General features: G+C 43.4%; 2 protein-coding genes across 2 annotated transcripts in view; one reads left to right on the top strand and one right to left on the bottom strand.

Moving 5' to 3' along the window:
- Positions 1-118: 118 nt before the first annotated feature.
- Positions 119-4995, top strand: eif3s6ip (eukaryotic translation initiation factor 3, subunit 6 interacting protein). The gene is made up of 15 exons (XM_034152489.1): positions 119-281; positions 616-679; positions 767-977; positions 1084-1163; positions 1554-1615; positions 1733-1802; positions 1968-2041; positions 2301-2472; positions 2710-2864; positions 3023-3193; positions 3454-3587; positions 3847-4020; positions 4244-4433; positions 4563-4643; positions 4832-4995. Exons 1-15 carry the CDS (start codon positions 258-260, stop codon positions 4907-4909), a joined length of 1740 nt encoding a protein of 579 aa, XP_034008380.1. The 5' UTR covers positions 119-257; the 3' UTR covers positions 4910-4995.
- A 72-nt stretch (positions 4996-5067) lies between these two features.
- The window catches only part of cdh23 (cadherin-related 23), a 185371-nt gene continuing 166484 nt past the window's right edge, over positions 5068-23954 (bottom strand). Inside the window, 33 exon segments of the mRNA XM_034152488.1 lie at positions 5068-6928; positions 6930-6977; positions 7680-7790; positions 8035-8154; positions 8258-8387; positions 9022-9082; positions 9236-9276; positions 9408-9487; positions 9570-9690; positions 9783-9880; positions 9951-10207; positions 10785-10946; positions 11221-11484; positions 11769-11898; positions 11998-12111; positions 12190-12384; positions 13141-13352; positions 13538-13715; positions 14154-14273; positions 14518-14655; positions 15059-15228; positions 15530-15754; positions 15847-15963; positions 16061-16519; positions 17553-17756; positions 17838-17963; positions 18333-18453; positions 19583-19690; positions 20570-20779; positions 21269-21402; positions 21491-21671; positions 22272-22391; positions 22488-22709. Of these exon segments, the coding sequence (XP_034008379.1) occupies positions 6635-6928; positions 6930-6977; positions 7680-7790; positions 8035-8154; positions 8258-8387; positions 9022-9082; positions 9236-9276; positions 9408-9487; positions 9570-9690; positions 9783-9880; positions 9951-10207; positions 10785-10946; positions 11221-11484; positions 11769-11898; positions 11998-12111; positions 12190-12384; positions 13141-13352; positions 13538-13715; positions 14154-14273; positions 14518-14655; positions 15059-15228; positions 15530-15754; positions 15847-15963; positions 16061-16519; positions 17553-17756; positions 17838-17963; positions 18333-18453; positions 19583-19690; positions 20570-20779; positions 21269-21402; positions 21491-21671; positions 22272-22391; positions 22488-22709 (5271 nt within the window). The 3' untranslated portion in view covers positions 5068-6634.

The raw sequence follows: 23954 nt of genomic DNA on the forward strand, positions 1-23954 counted from the left end.
CAGTACAGAAATGAAAACATAATTAATCTCAAACGCTCAAAACCTGTTCACGGACCCAACGATTCTAATGTATATTCCAGACACTCAATCTCCCACAATGCTTCACTCTATTATTTTTCTCGTGGTTTCACGGCCTTGTCTTTCCGCTTCCGGTCTCTTTCCACCTCAGCTGCGTGGTTTAGCGGCTTTAGCTAAACGAGCACACATCCTCGTTTTTCACTCCACCGTCATATGAGCTTGGACTAAAAAACAGCACCATGTCGTACCAAGAGGAGGAGGAAGTCAGTATACATTGTTGTTTTAAAGATATATAAATGTTATTATGATAATAACAACGATACGCCAAGCAGCGGTAGGCCGCTAGCTAGCTAGATAGCTAACTGCATAGCTAGCTTACCACCACCGGCATAACAGTAACGTTAGCTTTCGATGAGCCAGCATGATATTATTGATTGTTGTAGCCTAGTTTCTGAAGAGAATACAACCATAACATCACTTATGTAACGTTGTGTTGTTTTTGGGGTAAAGGGAAGCGTTTTAGGTTAGTTTCCCAATTATTATAATTACTGCCTCATTGACAGATATTAACTGAGCATCTGTTACATTATGTTTTAGACTCCTGTTGCTGCTGGACCGTATGATCCGTACGCGTTCTCAAACGACCCCGACCTGCACACCGGTTAGTATACCCTCAAGTGTTTATCTAAATGTATGAGATCACCTCTCTGTGTTGGTGTCTCTTGCTCATTATCCCATCTCCCCGCAGGTGACCCCAAAGCTGACCTGGCCTATGAGAGGCAGTATGAGCAGCAGACCTACAGTGTCATCCCAGAGGTGATCAAGAACTTTCTGCAGTACTTCCACAAAACCACCTCTGACTTAATCGACCAGAAAGTTTATGAGCTGCAGTCAAACCGTGTGTCAAGCGAGAGCATCGAGCAGAAGATCTATGAGATCCAGGACGTCTACGAGAACAGGTAAACTCAACTCTCCCTGTGGTGGTTATGCTGCTGCATCCTTTAAGAGACATTAACACTGTGTGTGTGATGAGCATCTCATCCTTGTCTTTTTGATCCTGTGCAGCTGGAACAAGTTGACTGACCGTTTCTTCAAGAATACTCCCTGGCCAGAGGCTGAGGCCATCGCAGCACTGGTTGGCAATGGTGAGTTTGTCATAGTTCACCTATATTGGTTTTGCCTTTGCATAGACATCACATTTCTTATTGTAACATTTATTTTATCATTCTTAAATTGTTTTAAAAAAAAGTGTGATAAATGTACTGGATGTGATGCGATTAAGTTAAATCTGATATTTTCATGAAGTTTGGCCCACCTTCTCCAACTCGTAACCTTTATTCATCGGCCATTATTCTAGCTGAGGAAATAAGACAAATTATGTTAACTGTGAATACATTTCTTTAAGCATATCTAGACAGTTCCATGTGCCCTCTATGTGAATTTTGATTTTTTTTTTAAATCTTAAATGTGTTTTTACAACTAAAGTGCTACGGTGAGAATGTTGAATGTCATTGACCGCCTGTTGCCTCCTACAGATGCTGTGTTCCTCATCCTCTATAAGGAGCTGTACTACAGACACGTTTATGCTAAAGTCAGCGTGAGTAACCGCTCAATACAAACACTAATACAAATCTCCATCCAGATTAATGAGCCTTCCAAATGTTAGAAAACATCTTCAGTATTTTGTTCTAAGCATTGTTTCTTTCATCATCAGGGTGGACCGACTTTGGACCAGCGTTTTGAGTCTTACTACAACTACTGCAACCTCTTCAATTACATTCTCAGTAAGTAACCAGAACAGTCCCTTTTCTCCCCTCTCCCCTCTCCCCTCTCCCCTCTCCCCTCTCTCCCCTCTCCCCTCTCCCCTCTCCCCTCTCCCCTGTGGTTATCAGTGTAAAATAACGCCCAATGAATGACAAGTCAAATGAGAATGTGCGTGCCTTTAACAGATGCTGAGGGTCCCGCCCCCCTGGAGCTGCCTAACCAATGGCTGTGGGACATCATCGATGAGTTCATCTACCAGGTACACTGCAATTTAAAATGTTTTAATGTTACCTCAGTTTAGAACACATACGCACACAAGTAAGAATCGCAAGAATAAAAACCAGACCGAATAGTAGTTGCCAGTCATTTCCAGGATTTGTACTAGATATGCGGTATTTCAAACTGACTTCATCATACTTCTCTCAAGGTTCCTTTTTTATGCTTATTGATATGGTCAATGTCACAAAGAAAGCAGGTTCTATTTAACAACAATATGAATGACACTCTTTCCCCTACAGTTCCAGTCCTTCAGTCAGTACCGCTGCAAGACGGCCAAAAAGTCAGAGGAGGAGATCGAGTTCCTGAGAAACAACCCAAAGATCTGGAACGTCCACAGCGTCCTCAACGTTCTCCACTCCCTCGTGGACAAGAGCAACATTAACCGCCAGCTGGAGATCTACACCAGCGGAGGTAAAGAGGATGTTCTGTAGACATTTGTAGATGGCAATATATGGTGAAGCTCAGATACTGAATTATTTAAATGTGCAGTCTTACGATGCAGTTAAAGTTCCCTATATTGTTTCCTGCTTCCTCTGAGGAAATGACCTCAACATGGGAACATCAGTGTTCTCAGTGTGTGTGTGTGTGTGTGTGTGTGTGTGTGTGTGTAATACCAGGCAGCTAACATGTTTTTTATGTGTGTCGCAGGAGACCCAGAGAGTGTGGCCGGAGAGTACGGGCGTCACTCCCTGTACAAGATGTTGGGATACTTCAGCTTGGTGGGGCTGCTGAGACTTCACTCTCTGCTCGGGGATTATTACCAGGCCATCAAAGTCCTGGAGAACATCGAGCTCAACAAGAAGGTAAGGCGCTGAAAGTAGAGACTGAGTATTACTAATAATGATACTACAGAATACGCTGAGCCAACTATATTGTTATAGATATTTTTTCAGTATTCTTTGACCTATAATCTCTTGGTTTAGAGTGCATCCCTTCATATATTTAGTTTCCTGTCTTTCAGAGTATGTACTCCCGTGTGCCTGAGTGCCAGATCACCACTTATTACTATGTGGGTTTTGCCTACCTGATGATGAGGCGTTACCAGGATGCCATTCGAGTATTTGCCAACATCCTGCTCTACATCCAGAGGACGAGAAACATGTTCCAGAGGTCCACGTATAAATATGAGATGGTCAGTCACAGCTGTGCTTCTTAGAAAACGTTTTTGTATTTAGCTTTAGCTGTGGAATCTCCTATGAATTCCATGTATAGAACATGTTCATAAAAGTACTCATTGTTGTTAAGTTTGGACTAAAACTGAAATGTAGTCGTCGATTTCCTCCAACATTCTGTGATGCATAAACATGAATTCTCTGAAGTCTTTAAACCCCTGAGGACAAAAGTATTTTAGTTGAAACCGGTGTCATAATACTTGTATGATATCTTTTTTAGGTTAACAAACAAAACGAGCAGATGCATGGTCTGCTGGCCATCGCTCTCACCATGTACCCGATGCGTATCGATGAGAGCATCCACACCCAGCTGAGGGAGAAGTACGGAGACAAGATGCTGAGGATGCAGAAAGGGTGAGAGGGCGACTCATGGCACTGTGATGGAGCAACTTGTCTCACTGTGTCAATGTTTATTGCCTTCATTTCATTTGTGTGTATATTTGAGTTTTGTTATATTGGTCAGAAGGCCTGATAATGAACTGTAATGTTATGACACTGTACAATGAAAAACATGTATCTGTGTTTATAAGTTGTTATAAATGTAGTGTTGGTATTTACTGTGGCACCCTTAGGCAGCAACCTGACGCACATGTTCTATTTATTTGTATCTCAGAGACCTGCAGGTGTTTGAGGAGCAGTTCAGCTTCGCCTGTCCCAAGTTCCTGTCCCCTGTGGTGCCAAACTATGACAACGTGCACCCCAACTACCACAAAGAGCCCTTCCAGCAGCAGCTGAAGGTGTTCGCTGAGGAGGTGCAGCAGCAGGCCCAGCTCTCCACCATCCGCAGGTACAGCATACCATCATTAATAACATCTTCCCCTGGCACACTGCAACTTATTGTGCACCTCTTTAGACTCCACAGGGAACCTATAATGTAATGCATAGAGGACCCAGGCAAAAACATTTTGGATGCAGTTTATCTCTCCTCCAGACTCCGCCCCCTCAATCCTTTCCCTTTATACTGTCTCTGTAGACCTGTTTACTCATCTAAGTCCCAATGTGTCCTTCAGCTTCCTGAAGCTCTACACCACGATGCCGGTCGCCAAGCTGGCAGGATTCCTGGACATGACGGAGCAGGAGTTCCGCATTCAGCTGCTCGTCTTCAAACACAAGATGAAGAACCTGGTGTGGACCAGCGGTGTCTCGGCTCTGGACGGAGAGTTCCAGTCTGCCTCTGAGGTCGACTTCTACATTGACAAGGTGTGTAATATTCTGTAATTACTTTTCAACTTAGTTAAAATTGTAAGTGATGTTGTTCACTGTTTTATGTTGGTTCAAGTAGTAGTAGTACTGTATTTTTAAAGCTTTTCTTCTGCATCCATTACACAGGACATGATCCACATCGCCGACACCAAAGTTGCTCGTCGGTACGGAGACTTTTTCATCAGACAGATCCACAAGTTTGAAGAGGTGAGTAGTGATCTAACATGCCTCAGGCAAGCAATGTTAAAGTGCAGACTTATCGCTAAATGTTTGATGTTAGAACCTTAAAGCAATGTAAAAAAAGTCCCCCCAAAACACTCTTCCAGTAACCTATCGCACACACAGCTTCATATATATTTGGACAGTGTATAAAAAGTGCTTCTGTCTCCTTCCAGCTGAATAAGACCCTGAAGAAGCCGCCAACCACCGCTACCGCTGCCGCTGTGACGCCAGCAGTAGCCCGGGCCGTCTGACCAACAGCAGTGAAGACAGCTATTATTAATGAAAACTTTTGTATGTAACCTGGCAACAATAAAGCGATGGAGTGGTGTGCTACAAATATAGTTTTTTTTCTTACTTATCAAGTGTTGACCCGTAACAACCACGGTATTTACCAATCTGTAACACTACGTCAAGACAGCCTCAGGCACTGAATTGAGTGTAAGGAACAAGGATATTTCCTTATGAGGTCTGTTCATTTCATACAACAGTTAACCTTGATAAGAGGACACATTTGCAATGGGTAATTACAGTTTCTTATTTTCCCAGACTTCCTGGTGTCTGTGGATCTTTTAATTTCCTGCGGCACCAGTTTCCATGTTGATCTTTGCCACTCTCCCATCATCCCACTGACTCGGGGTCAAAGGCCGTTGCATATTTCTTCTTTATTATCACAGATCATCCAACATTTCCCAACACAGATCTCAGGACAATGACAAACAAATAAAAACTTACAAATGGGAATATAAAAAAAGAATCTTAAAAATCACACCACTCATCAGAAACAACATGTCACCATAGCACGATATACACATACTCCAAACATCCAAAAGCATTCCCTACCTATTTTGGTAAGCCAGCATTTTTCTTCAAAAATATTTTTTATTCCATCACATTTTCTAGAAAATAAAAAAATAAAGCAAACATTGCTCATTTTGAGCATGACTCTTTTAGTCCTTCAGGTGGCAGTGTAAAGTCTCTGTGGGCACAATGCCATCTTCATGTCTATAAAAATTGTATAATTCATACTTTTTTTAAATTCCATCTACAAGTCCTTACCAAGACTTTCTTTAACGGCCTTTGATATCAAATGTATCTCAAAACATTCAAAGTTTTGTATTTTTTTTTAATGTAGCTCCAGTCTTGGACAGTTAGATTCTTCTTGCACCATCCTCCGATTGTCCTGGAGTGTTTCCTCTTTTTGCCATTCATCCATAAAATCTAACTACTTCAGTACTTAAACAATTGCACACAGGCCTCTCTTGATCGTGGTGTGAGCGTCTCTGGGGACAATACTCAAAGTGCTCTGTCTGCATTAAATATCCATCTATAATTTCCCAACAACAAAATGAACCTAATATCCCAAAGAGAAAAGTCCCATTATCACTCCTTCAACGCTGATTGCGTCGTCTTGCAAAAAGAAAGAATATCAGAGCGTGATAACAAGATTTGCAACATTTTCTCAAAGTCCCATTGATGGCCATCCGCTGGTCTGAGTGTGTGTAGCTTTTTTTTTTAGTGTGTGTATTTGTGCTTGTGTATGCAGTCCAGGTGTGACATCAAAAGGATTAGTGAGAGTGAGGCACCTTTAGACGATTATAAGGTCCCGGTTCAACAAGCTGCTCCCACAGGGAGATTCAGACTCAGCTCTTTGGATGTAAGCCGATGACCCCGTTTGTTTTTGTCTTGCTGAAGAAAAAGTGCCCTGTTTATGATTTTAAATTTCCTTACGGTCTTTTTTTATTCTCTTGAAGCACCTAACGTGGGACCACCTATCATAAGAGCCGCTCAATCCAACCCAATGGAGAGTGGGTCTTCCTGCAGGTTGTCTCCCTGATGCCCTGAGGTTGGCTGATGAGGTTTCCTAGACTACACACACTCCTCCCCCAGTCCTCCCAGTCCACATCAGAGTGGCGGTGTGGAGGCACAAGGACACACACGAGTCATGCTTGAGCTCAGACCAGCGAGGCCTCGGCTAGTCATAACTCTGTGATCTCCAGGGGGCTCTGGGACAGGGTGTCCCCGTCCTTGTGGCGGTGCATGGGGGTGGACTTGGCTGACTCTGTGCGGGCGTTGCGCTCCGAGTAGAGCCCCCCGTCAGCGTTCAGCGCCTCCAGAGAGCGCGCCAGGGCCCGCTGGTCGTCCTCTGGCAGGCTGCTGAGGTCAGAGGTCAGGAGGGTGCCTGTGCTGCCGTGGACCACGTGCACTCCTTCGGGACCCTTCAGCTCCACTGGGAGCTTGTGCTTGAAGCGCAGTGTGCCGCGGCCCCCCCCCCATGCCCAGACGCTCGTCCTCATCGTCGTCCAGGTCGCTCTGGATCAGCTGTGGAGGGAGGAGAGGGAGAATAAACTCACGCACTGAAAGTAAATACCCGGGGTTTTGAATGCTGAGATTGTGGGCCTTCCCCCCCCATGGCTAATTCAGTTATTTGATCCCTTGGACACTCAACTATTGAGCCCAGATACCCTGATATTGCTGTTGAACATGACTTCAGACAACAATAAATACATTAAAAAAGTCTGTCCTTCAACCAAATCAAATAAATGTAGACTATTCTATGTTTTATATTTTGATAATTAATATAAAGTGTAATGTCCAACTTAAACAGTTTGCACCCCCTTGGAAGGCCCACTTCCCACTTTGAAAACCTCTGGTTTGATTGATTGACAACATGGTAGCTTGTAAGAGAGAACTCTGAGGAAGAGCTGGACAAAGTGGAGAGAAATCAGATCACTTGGAGTAACAACTTGGAAATGTAGAGAAACAATAGAGCAGCAGAGAAGAACACTGCATGCCAGACATGGGTTCAATGACTGCACACCATTCTTAGCTTGACATGTTTAAATAAGAGCAGAAAGGAGATGTCTCAAGGCAGCAGAGATAGCAGCAGTAGTGAGAAGTCACAGCAGCGAGTGTCAGAGGGAGAAATGGAAAGTGTGATCAGGGACGATCACTCTCCGCAGGTGTCAGACAGGAAGCACACAGCAGCAGGTGTAGAGACACCATCAGGTTCCCCTCGCCCACCTCAGTGACGGATGACTGATCACCCTGGCTGGTGGACACCGTGACCAGTCGGGCTGCAAAGAGCTTTTTCAGCCTCATGTAGTCGTCCAGCACCACATTGAGCAGGGAACCCTGACAGGACGGCAGTTAGGATCAAACAGAGGCTACACACACCCTCACTGATACACACGTCATGAATGAGAATCCACTGCAGGAGGGTCTTCCTGTCTTCTGTCCTTGGAGTCTCTCTGTATACTTCTTAGGACACACTGAAGGAGGTATTTCTTCTGATGATGTCCTCAAAGCGTTTTGTGAGGCTTTTGGATTTGGAAGTCTTGATGGGTGTCTTGGATATTATGACATACAAGTATCTTACCTTGATGGGCCCCTCCCTCATGATCTGGCCCAGTTTAGCGATGTTGTCGTACTCCTGGATGGCTGCCCTCAAGTAACGATCATCTTCAGGCTTCGCTTGAGGCTCTCGACCAAATGTGCCCTGTGGGAAAGACATGCTTTCGTCAGCTTTATATGGGGCTACATCCGTTTCTCAGGGGATTGTTTTATTGTATAAACGACCTCAGATTAACGTTGGTACTGACATGCGTGCGTGCCGGGCTGTTCCACAGGTCCGTGATCTCGCTCAGGTTCTCCGGCAGGTCGTCCTCGTGGTCCGCCTGAGCAGCCAGCTCCAGGTTGCGGCAGAACGGATCCAGCCACACAGGATTAGCCCTGCGAAATGCAGGTGCAGTATGACAAGCTAGTTTTTCGCTGTTGTATAAGACTAATATTATGGGACTTAATGATAAGTTAGATACCCCTTTCCTTTTGTGTGTACGCTGAATGTACAGCTAGGAGAGGCTTTACTTGTCTTCCCACTGTAACAATGCAAACCAGCTTCTTTAAAGCTCACTAATTAACACATTGTTAAAACAATACATGGTTTTATGGGGGGTTGGAAATAGTTCATGCTTGAGTGCAGTGACTTTTTGGAGTCTCCGCTTGTTGCCTGGCTACAGAACATCAGACTTCTTAAAGTAAAAAAATGAACTTTTCATTGATATTCAGAGCTAATCAATCAAAGGTGCTGGAAAAATGACTGCAGGAATTTCTGAACCATTTTCCAGTTTGATGTGAGCTGTTATTGTACATTGTTATTTATGTCATAAACACAGCGGAGAGAACAGTTTGGATCAGAGTTGGACCATCAGTTTCTTTTCTTACAAGGGGTTTTCTTGTTGAATTTGCTGAAGAAATTGTTAACTTGTATAACGTATATACTTGTATAACACTTCGTTGTATTTGGTGGGAATTCATTTTTGGCAATATGTCTCAAACAAGTGTAAGAATGCAGCTATTATCTCACCCCTCAAAAGAGTACTTGTTAGTGTTGGGCATGTCCAGGATATCCATCAGACCCTGGTTCCCTGGATAGTAGAGGACATATACGTTTAAGAAAAACAGTCTGAGCAGTAAACTGACATGTTGAACTGTACATTAACATCTGCTGAGAGCTGTTAAAGCCACATCCTGAAGCTAACAGCTGCTGGGACCCCCCCCCCAGCGGAGCGGCGTCTCACCTGTTGATCCTGCGACTATGGCTTTCAGCTTCCTCTGGTGTCTGCAACACAGCGTCAGACACGAGAAGGTAAACATGTTGATCAGATTCACAGCATAAACACATTTACCGTGACTGAGCATATTTCAAATGAATACATCTACGTCAATGCAGAATTGCCTAAGGGTTCTTACACTCTGCGGTAGTGCCAGTTCATTGTGACAAACAGAATTCCTGCCAAGCACAGCAGAACAGCCAGGATGATGATGACCAGCTGTGAAAAGGAGAAGAGGTTTTAAAGACCACACAACATCGTCAGCAGCCTGTGGGTTTGCGGGGGTCCGGGCCTCGCAGACCTGTAGTGTGGTGATGTCGTCGGGCAGCTTGTCACTGATGGCAGGCTGAACGTCCACCACTGTGTGTTTCCTGAACAGGTTTCTCAGCTGCTCCTTGTTCTCATCTATCATCTGGATCACCCTGTGAAACATGGAGCACCAGGACACATTTAAACTCAGACCACAACACAATCTAGTGCAGTGAATAACAATATTTTAATCAGGAGGGTTTACCTTTCAACATCTAGGATGGTGTTGGTCTGATTGTTGACAACGTGGATGAGCATGTCTGTCTGAGCATAACTGACCCTGCCCTTCTTGTCCACATGGAACTGCATAAAGGAGATTGAGATAAAACAAAAACAGAAAGAATACGAATGCTTTGAATAGGTATGTCTTTACCTGTATGTCATCTAAGTTGACAATGGCTCCGGTAATGTTGGACAGCAGGTTGATGAAATCTTCCTGGTTTTCCCGCACCACATCAGGGATCTCATTGAAGACTATCTTAACCCTCTGGTCATCTCGGAGAATGTAGATGTTCACGTTGGTGGTTGTGCTGTGTCCGGCGTAATCACACGCCAAAATCTCCAGCTGGAAGTAGCCGGGGTTGTAGGCGGTGAAGAGGTCGTATGTTCGGATGATACCATCTGTCAAACCTGTGGGAAATCATGGGGTAGTATGTGGTTCCTGATAAGACATCTATTGGATTCAATGGCAAACATGCCCTTCAAATGTAAAAAGACTATTCAAATGTGGGACTGCATTCTATGTTATGTATTATTTCTGTATTATTATGTATTATAAGTGTGAGACTCAATTCATGTTGATAGACTAGTGTAAGTCTTTATAGCTATATTTTGTAGTCTTTGCTAAGCCAATGATGCATTTGAAAATATTTATTTAATTCTAATTCAAAATAAATTAATATATGTGATGATGAAATAGCATAAGTATGGTGATTTTCCGTAGTTTCCCTTTTGTTAGCCACATAAAACAATCACTTTATCCTAATAACAAGTATTTTCTGTGTATCCAAAGCCTAATACTGCTTGTTCATTGTGCTCCATTTCTGTTAGAAATCAAGTCAGGAAGCATTGACAAAGTGTTGTTGGTTTTGCCTAAACTTAATATTGCCCTGTTTATTTGTCATGCTTCCAATACTACCTATCCGAGATTATTTTCAGGCCATGTAGTAAGAGGTACAAATGTATTTAATATCAAAGTTAAACTCACCGATGGTGAAGATGCTGCCGACGTCCTCGCTGCCATTGCTCTGTGACTGGAAGTAGCGGATGGTAACGATGTGGTACTGAACCAAGCTGTTGTTACCAATGTCATTATCTAAAGCCACCACCTTGATCAGGTCTGAGCCCACTTTGGCATTCGCTGCAACTCCTGAAAGCAAAGACGGGCGGTTATGTTGGTTACACACACACACACACACACACACACACACACACACACACACACACACACACACACACACACACACACACACACACACACACACACACACACACACACACACACACACACACACACACACACACACACACACACACACACACACACACACACACACACACACACACACACACACACACACACACACACACACACACACACACACACACACACACACACACACACACACACACACACACACAACCTGCAGTGTACTCGGCCTTAGTGAAGCGTGGTTTCTGGTCATTGATGTCTTCCAGTTCGATGCGGACCTCCAGCAGGCTGGGGTCCCGGGCGGGGTCCAGGGCTCTGGTCCTCGCTGCCCTCTGGCCCCGGGAAGGGGTCCAGCTCCTGTTGCTGGAAGCCTTGATGATGATGGAGTAGACCGGGACCTCCTCTCGATCCAGATCCTTGTGCACCTTCAGCTCTCCATCCAGACGCAAGCCAAAGTTTCCATCACTGTTCCCCGCTGGAGAAAGACATGGAGAGAATGTGTGGTGAGTCATCTAAAAACACTGAAGGAAACAGCTTTAAATAGAAAAGAAAGACAGATGGATATAATCAATATTCCTGGGTTTTTAAAGTAAGAGGACACACAAGAAAATCGTGTTATTCTCTACGCCTGATCTCCAGGACTTTACTTTAGATTGTCTAACGTAAATACTTAAAGTGATTGGGAAAAGCTTTGCATAATATCTTTAACATGAACAAGAAAATCAAACGTGTTCCTGCCTCTGTAGGGCTCTGTTTCACCTGCTATAAAGTAGTAGACAATGGCGTTGGTGCCCTCATCTGCGTCCACAGCTCTGGTGATGTTCCCCACCACAGTTCCTGTGCGGGAATGCTCCGGCACGGTCAGCTTCTGGTAAGGCAAGCTGCCACGCTGCAGTGCATACACACACAGAGTGAAAATAAAACGTCACAAACAGCAGCTCTGTGAATGTTTATAAATTAGAATGCATTCTGGGAGCTTCCTTCTCACCGGCGGTTTAAGGAAGACGGGCTCATTGTCATCGACGTCCAACAGCGCCACCTGCAGAGGCTGAGTGGTCTCGTAAGGCACGGGCTGGCCCATGTCCCGGGCCACAATGATAAGCTGAGAGAGGCGTTTTCACTTAGTTAGAGCCATATGAAACTAAGCACTTAAGTACATCAACTGCACACACAAACTCACGCTGTGGAGGGCCTGTTTCTCTCGGTCCAGTTTCACAGTAGTGGTGATGACTCCAGACGTGGCATCGATGTGGAAGTTCTCCCAGTCTCTGTTCCCGGCTCCAGTCTGCAGGAAGCCGTAGCGGACCTCCCCGTTGAGGCCCTCGTCAGAGTCGGTTGCGTGCACCTCGTACACCGGCAGGCCTGGGGGCTGCTCCTACACGGAGGAGAAAAGACAGTCAGCGTCAGTGTGAACTCGCCATCTTTGATCTTAGAGGTCAACTTTTACAGATGGTGTTTCAAATGTCAGTCTAATCTGAACTCTTTGCCCCACAGATATTTGTACATGTCATTGCAGAAAGTGTAGGAGTAATTATAGAATTTAAACCGGGAATAAGTGAATTCTGGTTACCTGGGGGAAGCAGAAACAAATGTCATTACGTTTATATGGAGAACTTAGCAAACAGCTGCGGTCTATATCCAGTGGACATGCAGGCCCATTATCATCCCATTGTATATTTCTATATCATGTTTGTGTCCTGATGAAGGTCAGTTTAATATTGACTCTTCTTTTAGTTCTGCTTTGCTTTCAAATAGATCTCTCTTCAACAGCTGAATGCTACACTATGTTGACCAGCTAATGAATAACTTCATCTGCCATGCAGAACTAAAGAGTCAAACTCAAACATTTGAGTCATCATCATTGACTTTTTTCAGGTCAAAGTTATATTTGATTAATCCCAGTGTGCCACTGACTTATTTTCTAAGCACCAAAGCATTACTTGGTGTTCAATTTGTTGCAATGAGTCCCACAAAGCAAAGCAGATAACAAAAGCATACGATTGGTCATTTTAGTTACAGGGAGAAAGGTTTTTGACTACAATTTGAAAATGATGTATTAAAAAAAGGAAGGAAGAATGCTTACAACACACAAAAAAGAAGACAATGAAAAGGATGACATGAATGCATATACCTCCGAGATATGAATGATGGTTCCGTTGGCGGGCCGGACAAACACTGGCCTGTTGTCGTTGACGTCTATGACCACAATGAACAGGTCTGCAGTGCCCCACAGGGGGGGGCGCCCCTGATCTGTAGCCACCACCGTCAGGTTGAAACGCTCAGAAGACTGGAGCAGGCGGCGAGAGCGGATCAGCCCCGCGTTCGGATCCAGGGAGAACGCGTCTACAGAGAAGGATCACGAATACACTATCATTTCAAAGCGAGAGCAACAATTCTTCCAGTAGCAAAATACTTCATAAAGAACACGAATGGATGTTTGCATTCTAATAAAGTGGATACGTATACATTCAAAGATCAGTTCACTGAGAATATTTAGTTAATTTAGGTTTATAGTAATGTATTCAGACCTGAGTGGGCACCCAGCAGGCTGTAGAGCACCGCTCCATTCTCTCCCTCATCCAGGTCCGTCGCCCTGACTGTGATCACAGACGTTCCACTGGGCTCGTTCTCAAACACGCTGGTGTTGTACATTCGCTCCGAAAAGCGTGGACGATAATCGTTGATATCCAGAACTGTCACCAGGACCTGAGAGGCAAGGACAGAGTTCAAGTTTAAAATACGAAATAATCCTACCATTAGGTTATAATGTAGGAAAAGCCTTTTTAAAGCTTATCACTATTAAACAGTTTGATATAGAAGCTGATATACTTTTTAAACTTTCAATGGTAAGTATTTTCCTCAAACATACAGTATTGTTGGGCCTAAATACATTTAATTGTAATGTTAACATCCTTTATTTATCAGCCAAAAATGCAGGATTCTACTTTAGCGACATCCTTTACAGATGACAGAAATGTAATCAAAGTAGAACACGTTTTGTATGGACCTTAAGACCCATTTTCTACAGGTCATATTGAGGCCTCTCCTTTACTCATTGTTTCACTGTAGATGGTATTAAGTGCTAACTCAAAAAAGGTAGATCATTATATATATTCTTGTGTCAGTAACGCCTCTGATCTCTACCTGGACAGAGTTCTCTCGTCTGTTGTTGGAGGTGCCGCCGGGGTTGTCACGGGCAACAGCGGTTAAAGTGTAATGATCCTTTGTCTCTCTGTCCAGAGGGGAAAGGATGTAGATCTCTCCCTGACACAGAGGAGAGGGGAGCATTAGGAAGGAAGTACAGGCTGATGGGAGTGGTGTTTGCATCAAGACATTTATTTGAGAGTGTGACAAAAATGGAGCATGGAGTTAATGGAGTCTTTATCTGTAGCATGCTTTGTTTAAACTTTCATATCCCGGCAAGATGATGTTCAATGTTGACGCCCAGCTCTGATCGGGAGTAGGGTGTAGTTGTGATGGCTGATGTGTTGTGTTTAGGTTAACTCACAGTTAATGATTTGATGGCAAACTTGCCTTCCCCGTCTACCAGGCTGTACTCAATGACGGCAAAGAGGCCCGAGTCAGCGTCTGTAGCGCTCACACGCACTATGGTGGTGCCCAGGTTCACGTTCTCAAACACGGGCTCCTACAAACACAGATGCAGAAACATATGACTTGTGTTGAGTTATGTTGTTTAATAGCCAATATTTTACATGAAAAAAGTATTTCAGACAGAATACTTGGCTAAAAATGACCTTGCAACAATGAAACAACAAACAATGTTCTCTGTTAACTCATTTTGAAAAAATAATGTACCTGCTAAAGTTCTAGCAAAGGTACATATAGAGTACAACCAGTTTTGGTTTGTCTTGTCTCAAGTTAACTACTGGTAGTTATTTTCATTTCACTTTTACACAGGTCTAATCCCATGACAGGCCAACATGTAAACTGTGATTGAAGTCCTGAGGATCCTTTTTTAATGTAAAAAAGTTACACTATCTTTGATTGTGCTTTGGTGTGTACAATGTAATTATCATTCTGTGGAGTACCTGGTAGGATGGTTGTAGGAAGACGGGGTTGTTGTCATTCACGTCCACTATGCGCAGATAAACTGGCAGCTCAGCGATTCTCGGAGGAGTGCCGTGGTCTCGGGCCCGAATCGTGAAATTCAGCCACTGAATCTGCTCAAAATCCACCGTCTGGTTTGCTACAATCTTACCTAAGACATTTGTAAGACAGTGATGGTTACAGTTAGGGTTCATGTGACTTCATTCAAAATGATTATTCCACAAACGAGCTCGAAAAAAAAGAGATGACTTATGCCAGATTGATCCATATGCTATTTATCAACTGCAGTCCCTGAGCAGCTACACTAAAAACAATCACACTAAAAACATTCATTTACATGCAACACCATTTTTCTCTATTGAACAAAAACATATACAGACACATTCATGACATAATATTCAGTATTTGATAATTTTCTGCTGTTTAAGTTTTTAGCCAGTGCTGTGTCATACCAGTAGAGGGGTCCTCCAGTCTGACGTACCTCCCCCGGGGCAGGTGGAGCAGCTGGTAGATGACCTGGCCGTTGGGACCTTTATCGGGGTCTACAGCTGACACTGAGAGCAGCGTAGTGCCTGGCTGAGCTCCTTCCAAAATCTGCTCTGTGAAGTTGGTCACTCCGAAGGGCCGGAAACGAGGGGCGTTGTCATTTACATCTAACACATTGATGGTGAGTCTCGCTGAAGAGAAAAAGGATTGTAGATTGGAGCGATGCAAAGTGAAAAAAACGAATGAAACGCAAGATAAGCTTCATGTTAGAAAATAGAGTTACCATTAGGAACACTTCCTGATTTGTCAATAACCTCGCTGGCATTGTCGTGGACCGACACAATGATCTCGAACGTCGCAACCAGCTCTCTGTTGATTGGGTTGCGTACGAACACTGCACCTGAAAATAAACAAAAACATTTCATTTATTTATTCAGTATATCTAACAATATCGATAACATTTAAACAAGATACTGAATCTGGCTGAGGTCTCTCACCAGTGTGTAAATCAATGCCGAAGGACTCCTGCAGGCCATCCACTGCATTGTTCCCATCATCCTTTGCCTCCACTGAGATGATGTAATACTCCAGTCGGGGGTGCAGATCGGGGTCTTCAGCGGTCAGCGTGGCCACCACCACGCCCGGCGGTGTGGACTCGTTGACGTTTATCATGGTGATGGGCTCTATGAAACGGGGCCGGGAGTCGTTCACATCGTCCAGGATGACCGTCAGCGTGGCTGTGCCAGACATTGAGGGAGTGCCTCGATCGGTTGCCATGACAATCAGGCGGTAGGACCCGCGCTCTTCTCTATCGAGGGTGGTGTTGCCGACCAGGACGGTGCCAGCGAGCGAATCGACCACGAAGCGGTCCTGAGCACCGCTCTCCAGACGATACGTCAGCCAGCCATTGGAGCCCGAGTCAGCGTCAGTGGCAGACAGCTGAGTCACCACCACACCTGAGAGACAAGGGACACATATTTGCATTTTTATGACCATTTATACAATTGTATTAAATGTAAACCTTTAACTTTCACAGAGAGGAATGTATGTTAGAGTATATAATCGCAGTTAATCACTTTAAATTGGTAACCTAAAAAAGTGTCTTTGGTGTTCAAAAATAGCAAAAAGCTAAATATTTATTTACGTTCAGAACCCTTAAATTGAAGAAGATTGAACTTATTGTCATTACGTAGTACAGGTATATGTAACGAAACGGTTTCTCTGCATTTGACCCATCCTAGTGTTAGGAGCAGTGGGCTGCCATTATGTACGGCACCCGGGGAGCAGTGTAGGGAACGGTGCCTTGCTCAGGGACACCTCGGTAGCACTTGGTCTTTCCGGGACTTGAACTGGTGACCTTCTAGTTGCCAAGCCAAGTCCCTATGGACTTCGCCACCACCGCCCCTACAAAATGTCAATGTTGATTATGATTTGAAAACCTTTTTTAAATTATTTATTATTATGCATTATATTCTGTATACTTAATGCCAGGGGGAATAGTTTTCACAGTCTGGGATGTATATGATATGCATCAACAGTGATTTTGATGCATATCATCCAACACTGCAGTGCTCTATAATACAGCAGCAATGTCCCGAGGGGAAACCAGAAAAATAGCATGTATTTGCCCAACATGCCAAACATGAGAAAAAGGCTCAATCTAGTGGAAAAGAGTTAAAGACTTTGGAAGAGAATGCTGGCTAAGGGTCGAGTTTGTGTATTTCTTTACACAGTTTTTATACACTTATTCCCACTACTAAGTCCCAAAATGTATAAAAAAAAACCTCACATTTGCCAGAATTTATGCAATATGCCTTTACTCTTAATGCAACATTAAAAATCCCCAAATGCCCCAATTGTTGCATTTGTGATAATTCAAAACACGTTTTGTTCAGAGACAGAACTTAGAGCTAAGGAGTGAAAAACTATTTGTAAGACATATTTCTCTCTCACACACAGAGGCTCAGTCATGCCTGAGCCAACACACACCAGTGGGGCTGTTCTCAGGGAGTCGGACGCTGAAGCTGGCCGGGCTGAAGATGGGGGGGTTGTCATTCTGGTCCAGGATGGTGACTGTGAGAGGGACGCTGCTATTTAAACCACCTATGTCCTCCCCAACCAGAAACAGCTCAACACGAGGCTCCTGAAACGCCTCGCGGTCCAACTGAGCCCCCTGACGCACCCGGATCACACCTGGGGGGTGAAACAGAGACATTAACAACTGTATCCAAATGACTCTCTCTGTCAACTTGCTAAGGAGTTATATAATGTCACCAGAATTGGCCTCCACAGTGAAGAGGTCCACCCTGGCTCCCAGCAGGCGGTACTTCACTACAGCGTTGGGTCCGATGTCTTTATCCTCTGCCAGGACTGGCCCATTTAACACTGATACTTTACTGCCTGAAGGGCGGGAGAGACAGAGAGGGCCAGGTGGAGAAGTTATATGATCACAGTCAGGTTAGAATTTGTTTTAAGTCAGCAAGCATTAAATTAGAATTGTCACAAATGCACATTTTGCTTTCTATTTACAAATTGCCATTATAATTGATAAGGAAACTATGAGTCATATTATGCTATAATAATCTCACTGACTGCTCATCGCAAATGCAAAAGTTTTCAGTTGTCTCCTATCTGATTTCTAACTTTCATGGTGAAAAAAACCTGTCTCTGAATATAAGCCGTACGTAAACAAAGTCAGGAAGTGGAGTAGACAGTGTTTCAGACAGTGCTTGGCACGTTGCCCTGTGCTGCATAACAGATTGCCCCCACCCCAGGGGAAAGAGCTACCTGCTGCCGAGTTCTCTATGATCTCAGCCCTGTAGCTGGTCCTGGTGAACACGGGCCTGTTGTCATTCTCATCCAGAATGCTGATCACCAAGAGGTCTGAATCCTGGCGGAGTGGAAGGAAAAATAAATAATGATATGAGCAAAGGATTATGTGGTATGGAGTAAACAGGAGATCAAGAGTGAGGAGGAGTGAAACGTATGTTCATTGGCACTCAAAGAGTCAAATTGCTGATGTGTTTTGCAGTTTCTGTGCTGCACGCTGCTCTCACAGTGCCTCATCTGCAGCTCTGATTGAGAACAGTTTCTCACCTCTCCCACAAAAGCAACATCTTAAGCAGGCCACAATGTTGTTATAGAAAAAACCTTGCAGCTGTATTTTGGGTGGTTCTCATCTTTTTAGGTGTGATTCACAATCTTATAATTAGGAAGATGACACGGCCCATACAATCTAGCCAAAAAACACAATAGTACAAGACAGGTCACAAATTACAAAACGCCTGCAAAAAGAAATATGTATAAAATCCAGTTTTTGAAAATGTAACTTCTACTGTAGAAAATCTGAAGAAAATCCCCACATAAATATGATATTGTACAATGAGTATTGTGTATTGCTTGACTTAAAGGTAGGGTAGGTAAGAATGGAGAAACCAGCTCGAGTGCGCTAGAATTTGAAAGTACACAACTGAAAAAAATCTGCCCCTTCCTTCAGACTTCCTTACAGAGCCCCTCCTCCAACACACACGAACGCACATGACCAATGAGGGCACGAGATAAGTTTGTGCACGAGATGGAAGGCTGACAGGCAGGTAGGCCATCCAATTATCTGCCGCGGGCCAAGGCAGATAATTGGTCTAGCTTTTTACAGCGCCACGGCTTCCACAGATGAAATATTTGTATATATTTATTGTCAAAGCATTTAATTTATTCATTGCTATCGGGATGTTAAGAGCATTCCATGGAATATAACAAAAAGTGTTTCTGAAGTGAATTACCTACCCTACCTTTAAGGCAGCTTATTTACATTATGGTAAAATATTTTGGAGTAAAAAGGCATTTTAATCCAATTTATTACTTGTTATGACTCTATGGCTGCCATTTACAGTAGCCCCTGAAATTCAAGACTGCCTGTTATTAATTCATTAAAAAGTGACATGAAAATATACCAAAGATCTCTCTGTTATAAAAACAAGTGTGAGTTCTAGCAGTATGTGTGCACATGAGAGTGGGATTACCCTGCGAGCGATGCGGGGGTTCTCGGGGTTGTCTTTGACGGTGATGGTGAGTCTGTACTCTGACACCCGCTCTCTGTCCAGGGGTCTGTTCACCTGCACCACACCTGTCTGACAGACACAAAGGGAAGAGAGAAGGTGTGAGTGTGCTTACAGATTCATTCTCCGTATGACAGTATGTTTTATTTCATAATGCCCATGTAAACCCTGATGCTAACACGGTATAAGTGTTTTACCTTCTCTAAAGCTCTAAATGAGCTATCAGTATTCTCTGGTATATATTTATTCTGTGAGTCCACAAATGTGTCTAGCAATGGTGTAGCAGTGTTAGGTGCAGACTTAACATTAATGGAAGCTGGAAGAAATTTGAAGAGGCCCTATAATGCTTTTCGGCTTTTCACTTTCCTGTAGTGTGTTATATAGGTTTTTGTGAATGTTAATGGTCTCCAGAAGTTAAAATCCCTGTGCTCCCTCCAGAGGGAGTTTCTCTCGTACCCCCCTGCCAGAAACGCCTCAATTGGACTCTTTTGTTTACTTCCATAACATTTTTGACATCACTATGTAACACTCACGCTTCTAATGGCTAGCGCTCCAACACTTTGTACGTGATAGGCTAAGGGGCGGGACATTTCTAAGTGGTTGACAGAGCAGACTGGGCTCTGGTTTCAGACAGAGGGTGAAAGAAGATGATGCAGCATGAGAAAAATAAAGAGCTTTTTGAACATTAAAGCATGTAAACAGATGGCATAATGCAAGTTTAAATCTGGCTCCTTCCAGTCACGAAAAATGTCTCGCACCGTGCTTCCCCTTTTTCACCACCTGCTGCTATAGCTTTACCGCATTAGTCAAGGTCAGATTTTTATGTTGCTAAGTAAATTAAGATCAGGTTTAGTTTCGAGCCTGTGTGCCTGCATAGTGAAAAGTTAAAACACTGGAGGACAGGGGTTTTGAAATGACTCAACTTTAAAACACACCACCCCTTTTTCTCACCGTGTCATTGACGTAGAAGGCTCCATCCTGGTTGCCCGCGGTGATGTTGTAAGTGAGCAGAGCATTGCGTCCGCTGTCTGCATCTCGGGCTTGGACCCGGGCCACAGCGGTGTGTATGGTGGCTCCTTCCCTCACACTGGTGTTGTAAGGCAGGTTCAAGAGGACTGGGTCGTTGTCGTTGATGTCTCGGACATTGACCCCCACCACCACCTGAAGAAAAAACACGGCAAGAGAAGAATACAACTTCAAACTCATGCCAGTTCACAAAACAACACAAAAGAAAAAATGTCTTGGTGACACACACAACTGCTCATAAATGAAACATAAAATATACATTTAACTTCAGTACATTTACACGTGTAGGGTATGTGTATGTATCTTGTCTCCTAAAAATTGCGTTCCCACACAAAGATACTACATTATCATTTAAAGCAAAGTAATTTCTTCCCAGACTGTGTTTTTTTTATTTATTATTTCCATTTACTCCATGAGAACACAAGTTTTCTTCGAATTGTATTAGAAAATGTGGTCTAATTGTATGTATTAGAATGTACAGTATGGAACATATTTAGTAAGAAACAGGATTGCCAGCCGATTGCAGCACAGAAGTGAAGCTTACAAGATCCTGATTGTTAAAGAGGATCTGACGAGAGTGCGGCTGCTTGCATGTGTTTGTGTGTTTGTGTAATGAAGGCCCACCGAGGTGTTGCGAGACGGGGTGCCCAGGTCTCGTGCTGTGACGGTGATGTTATAGAAGGCTGTTGTTTCTCGGTCCAGCTCTACATCCTTCCTCACCCGAAGCTCCCCCTCGACTGGAGAAACCATGAACTCATCTGACAGGGAGAGAAAGAGACAGGCTTAGAGACACGTAGTGAGGATTTAATAGAAGTATTACAGAATACGGGAGAATACGGTACTAACTCTGGGGATCTCCACCGGTGATGCTGTACTCCACTTTCCCGTTGAGCCCAGAGTCTTCATCGCTGGCTTTAAGAGTACAGACTCGAGGACCCGGCTGTCCCTCAGTCACCTTGAAGGGTCCCTCAAAGGCTCTGGGGAAAGTTGGTGTCACATCGTTCACATCGAGGACATTTACCAGCACCTAAAGAAGGAGGAAGAGAGAATTGTATATGTAAAGGATTTCCCCACTTGAAAATTCAATTCAAATGTTGGAGCTGGTGTCTTAAGATCCAGATGCACGCATTATATTACACATAAACTAAAAGGACTTCACTATGCATGTGAAGTAGAGATAATGGATTGTGGAATCATCAACTGAACTGAGCACATACATGTTTTATTGGAGTTTCTGCAGGTTGCACAGTCCTCAATTAAAAGTTCTGGGATTTCTTGCAGTTGAGAACTATTGTTGTTAAATCTCTCTATTTTTACAAGAAATCCATTAACTGCTAATAAGCTAGTTTACAAAGTTGTAAGGGGATGTCTTGCCTGTCTGGCCAGCAGTTCTAAAGGCTACAATTATTTTGTTTGCAAACCAGAGCAAACTACCATTGGAGTAGCAGGAACCAACTCATATTTAGCATTCTTGCTCCTTTCATAGCTGAATGAGAATCAAAATTGACAGTTGATTTTCTCTGGTTAGAAATAAATAAACAAAATTAAGCATTTATTTTCTTAGCTCTGAAATGTTCAACCTATTTAAGTCAATAGTTTAAAAGTGTTTTTTTTCTTTGGCATTTACTGTTGTGCTTGAGGTCAGGCGAAGAGCAGGATTTTCACACTGGTCCGTTGCTGTAACAACCAGCGCGTAGTGTCCTTTGCTGATCTCGTAGTCCAGCTCCTTTACGGCTGTAATCCTCCCCTAAATGCACACACACAGACACACAAACACATTATACACAAAAAGTGTGTTTTATTGCAGATGTAAAACTACAGTATAACAGTCATTGTGTCTCACCGTGATGCTGTTTATATTAAAGGTCTGGATCAGGTTTCCCTGAGCGATAGCATATCTCAAGGTGCCGTTCAGACCCTCGTCTGGGTCAATGGCTGTTACCGTGGCGATGGTGGCACCCACTGTTTCCGGACCCTCACTTAACACCGTGACGTACTCCTCCTCCGGAAACTCTGGAGCGTTATCGTTCTCATCCACGATGTGCACATAGATGGTGGTGGAGGTCTGTGTGAGAAACAGAGACAACTTTTACTGATGCATCTACTATTTATGGGTTATTGTGTTAAACTCTGCTGACAATATGTTTCCAATTTCAGCATAGGGTGTCGGCTGGGTCTGCAGCTAAGTGTAAGTGTGAACATGTAGTCCATTCATCACTGTAATGTGAAAGGTCCTACAGTGATTTATCATCATATTAAAGAGTAAAGCTCAAGCAAGTAAAACCCACATCAGCAAGATTGTCTGTTAATGATGTGTTTTTTTATAGTGTTCACTGCCATTGTGACTTACAGTATAAGGTATTCTGCTAGAAAGGAAACACAGGATTTGCTGTCTTCACTCATTATGTGCATGTTGAAACATGATTTGAGGGTTCATTTAACATTGGACGATGAGAAAAGAGAGTAGGAGTGTTCTTTGTGACACACAGGGGTAGATTATTTTGAGAAAACCAAAATGAAATCTTAAGTGTTCGCTGCTAATCTGCAGTGTAAGTGGAAAGAAGACAGAAGTGCATAACTAAAAAGTCATTTCAAACCATTTAAAAATGTTAATACAAAAGCAAAAGTAAAAGTATCATCATGTGAAATTCAGGTTTTTAAATCAGTTCCTGCTCCACCAGTCGGACCTCCTAGTTCCCCCCCCCACCCCGAGTTGTCCTCCCAGTCCAACTGACTGGCTGTGACGGTTAGAGGTAGAACAGGCTTTGGAATGTCACAACATTAATAAGCTGTAAATTGTATGTATGTTCATGAGTGTATAAGCGAGTGAAAGACGGCAAATAATTAGAATTAGACTAACACATTCTGGAGAAGCTTTGTCAAGTCAAGAAATACCTCTTGTGATGTTATCAAAAAGTGCTTCGGCATTTACTACACTGGGGGCTCTATTGAAAGATAAATTAAGTTGCATTATGGGAAACGTTTTGAACAGTGAGGCCTACGCTTTTAAACTAAACTTTAGAATATCTCAATGTAACCATTATTTTCAACACGTCTCTTCATGTCCACGATTTTTAAAAACAACGCTCAGAATTCTTGATTAGCATTTTGTGTAAAGTACCTATCAAATTACATTTTTATAAAACCAGGACTAAGAATGTTTTCCGGTGTAATTATTATGTATTTAATTAGATTTTGAAAGTTGTCTCCATCACTGCTACACTCATGGGGGTGGGGCACAGGGAGGGAGGGAGAGAGAGAGAGACTGACAGAAGGGGAGGAGCTGATGCCTGGTATCACGTTGCTTTGC

The sequence above is a fragment of the Trematomus bernacchii genome, unplaced genomic scaffold (assembly GCF_902827165.1).
Source record: "Trematomus bernacchii unplaced genomic scaffold, fTreBer1.1, whole genome shotgun sequence".
In the NCBI taxonomy this organism is placed as follows: Eukaryota; Metazoa; Chordata; class Actinopteri; order Perciformes; family Nototheniidae; genus Trematomus; species Trematomus bernacchii.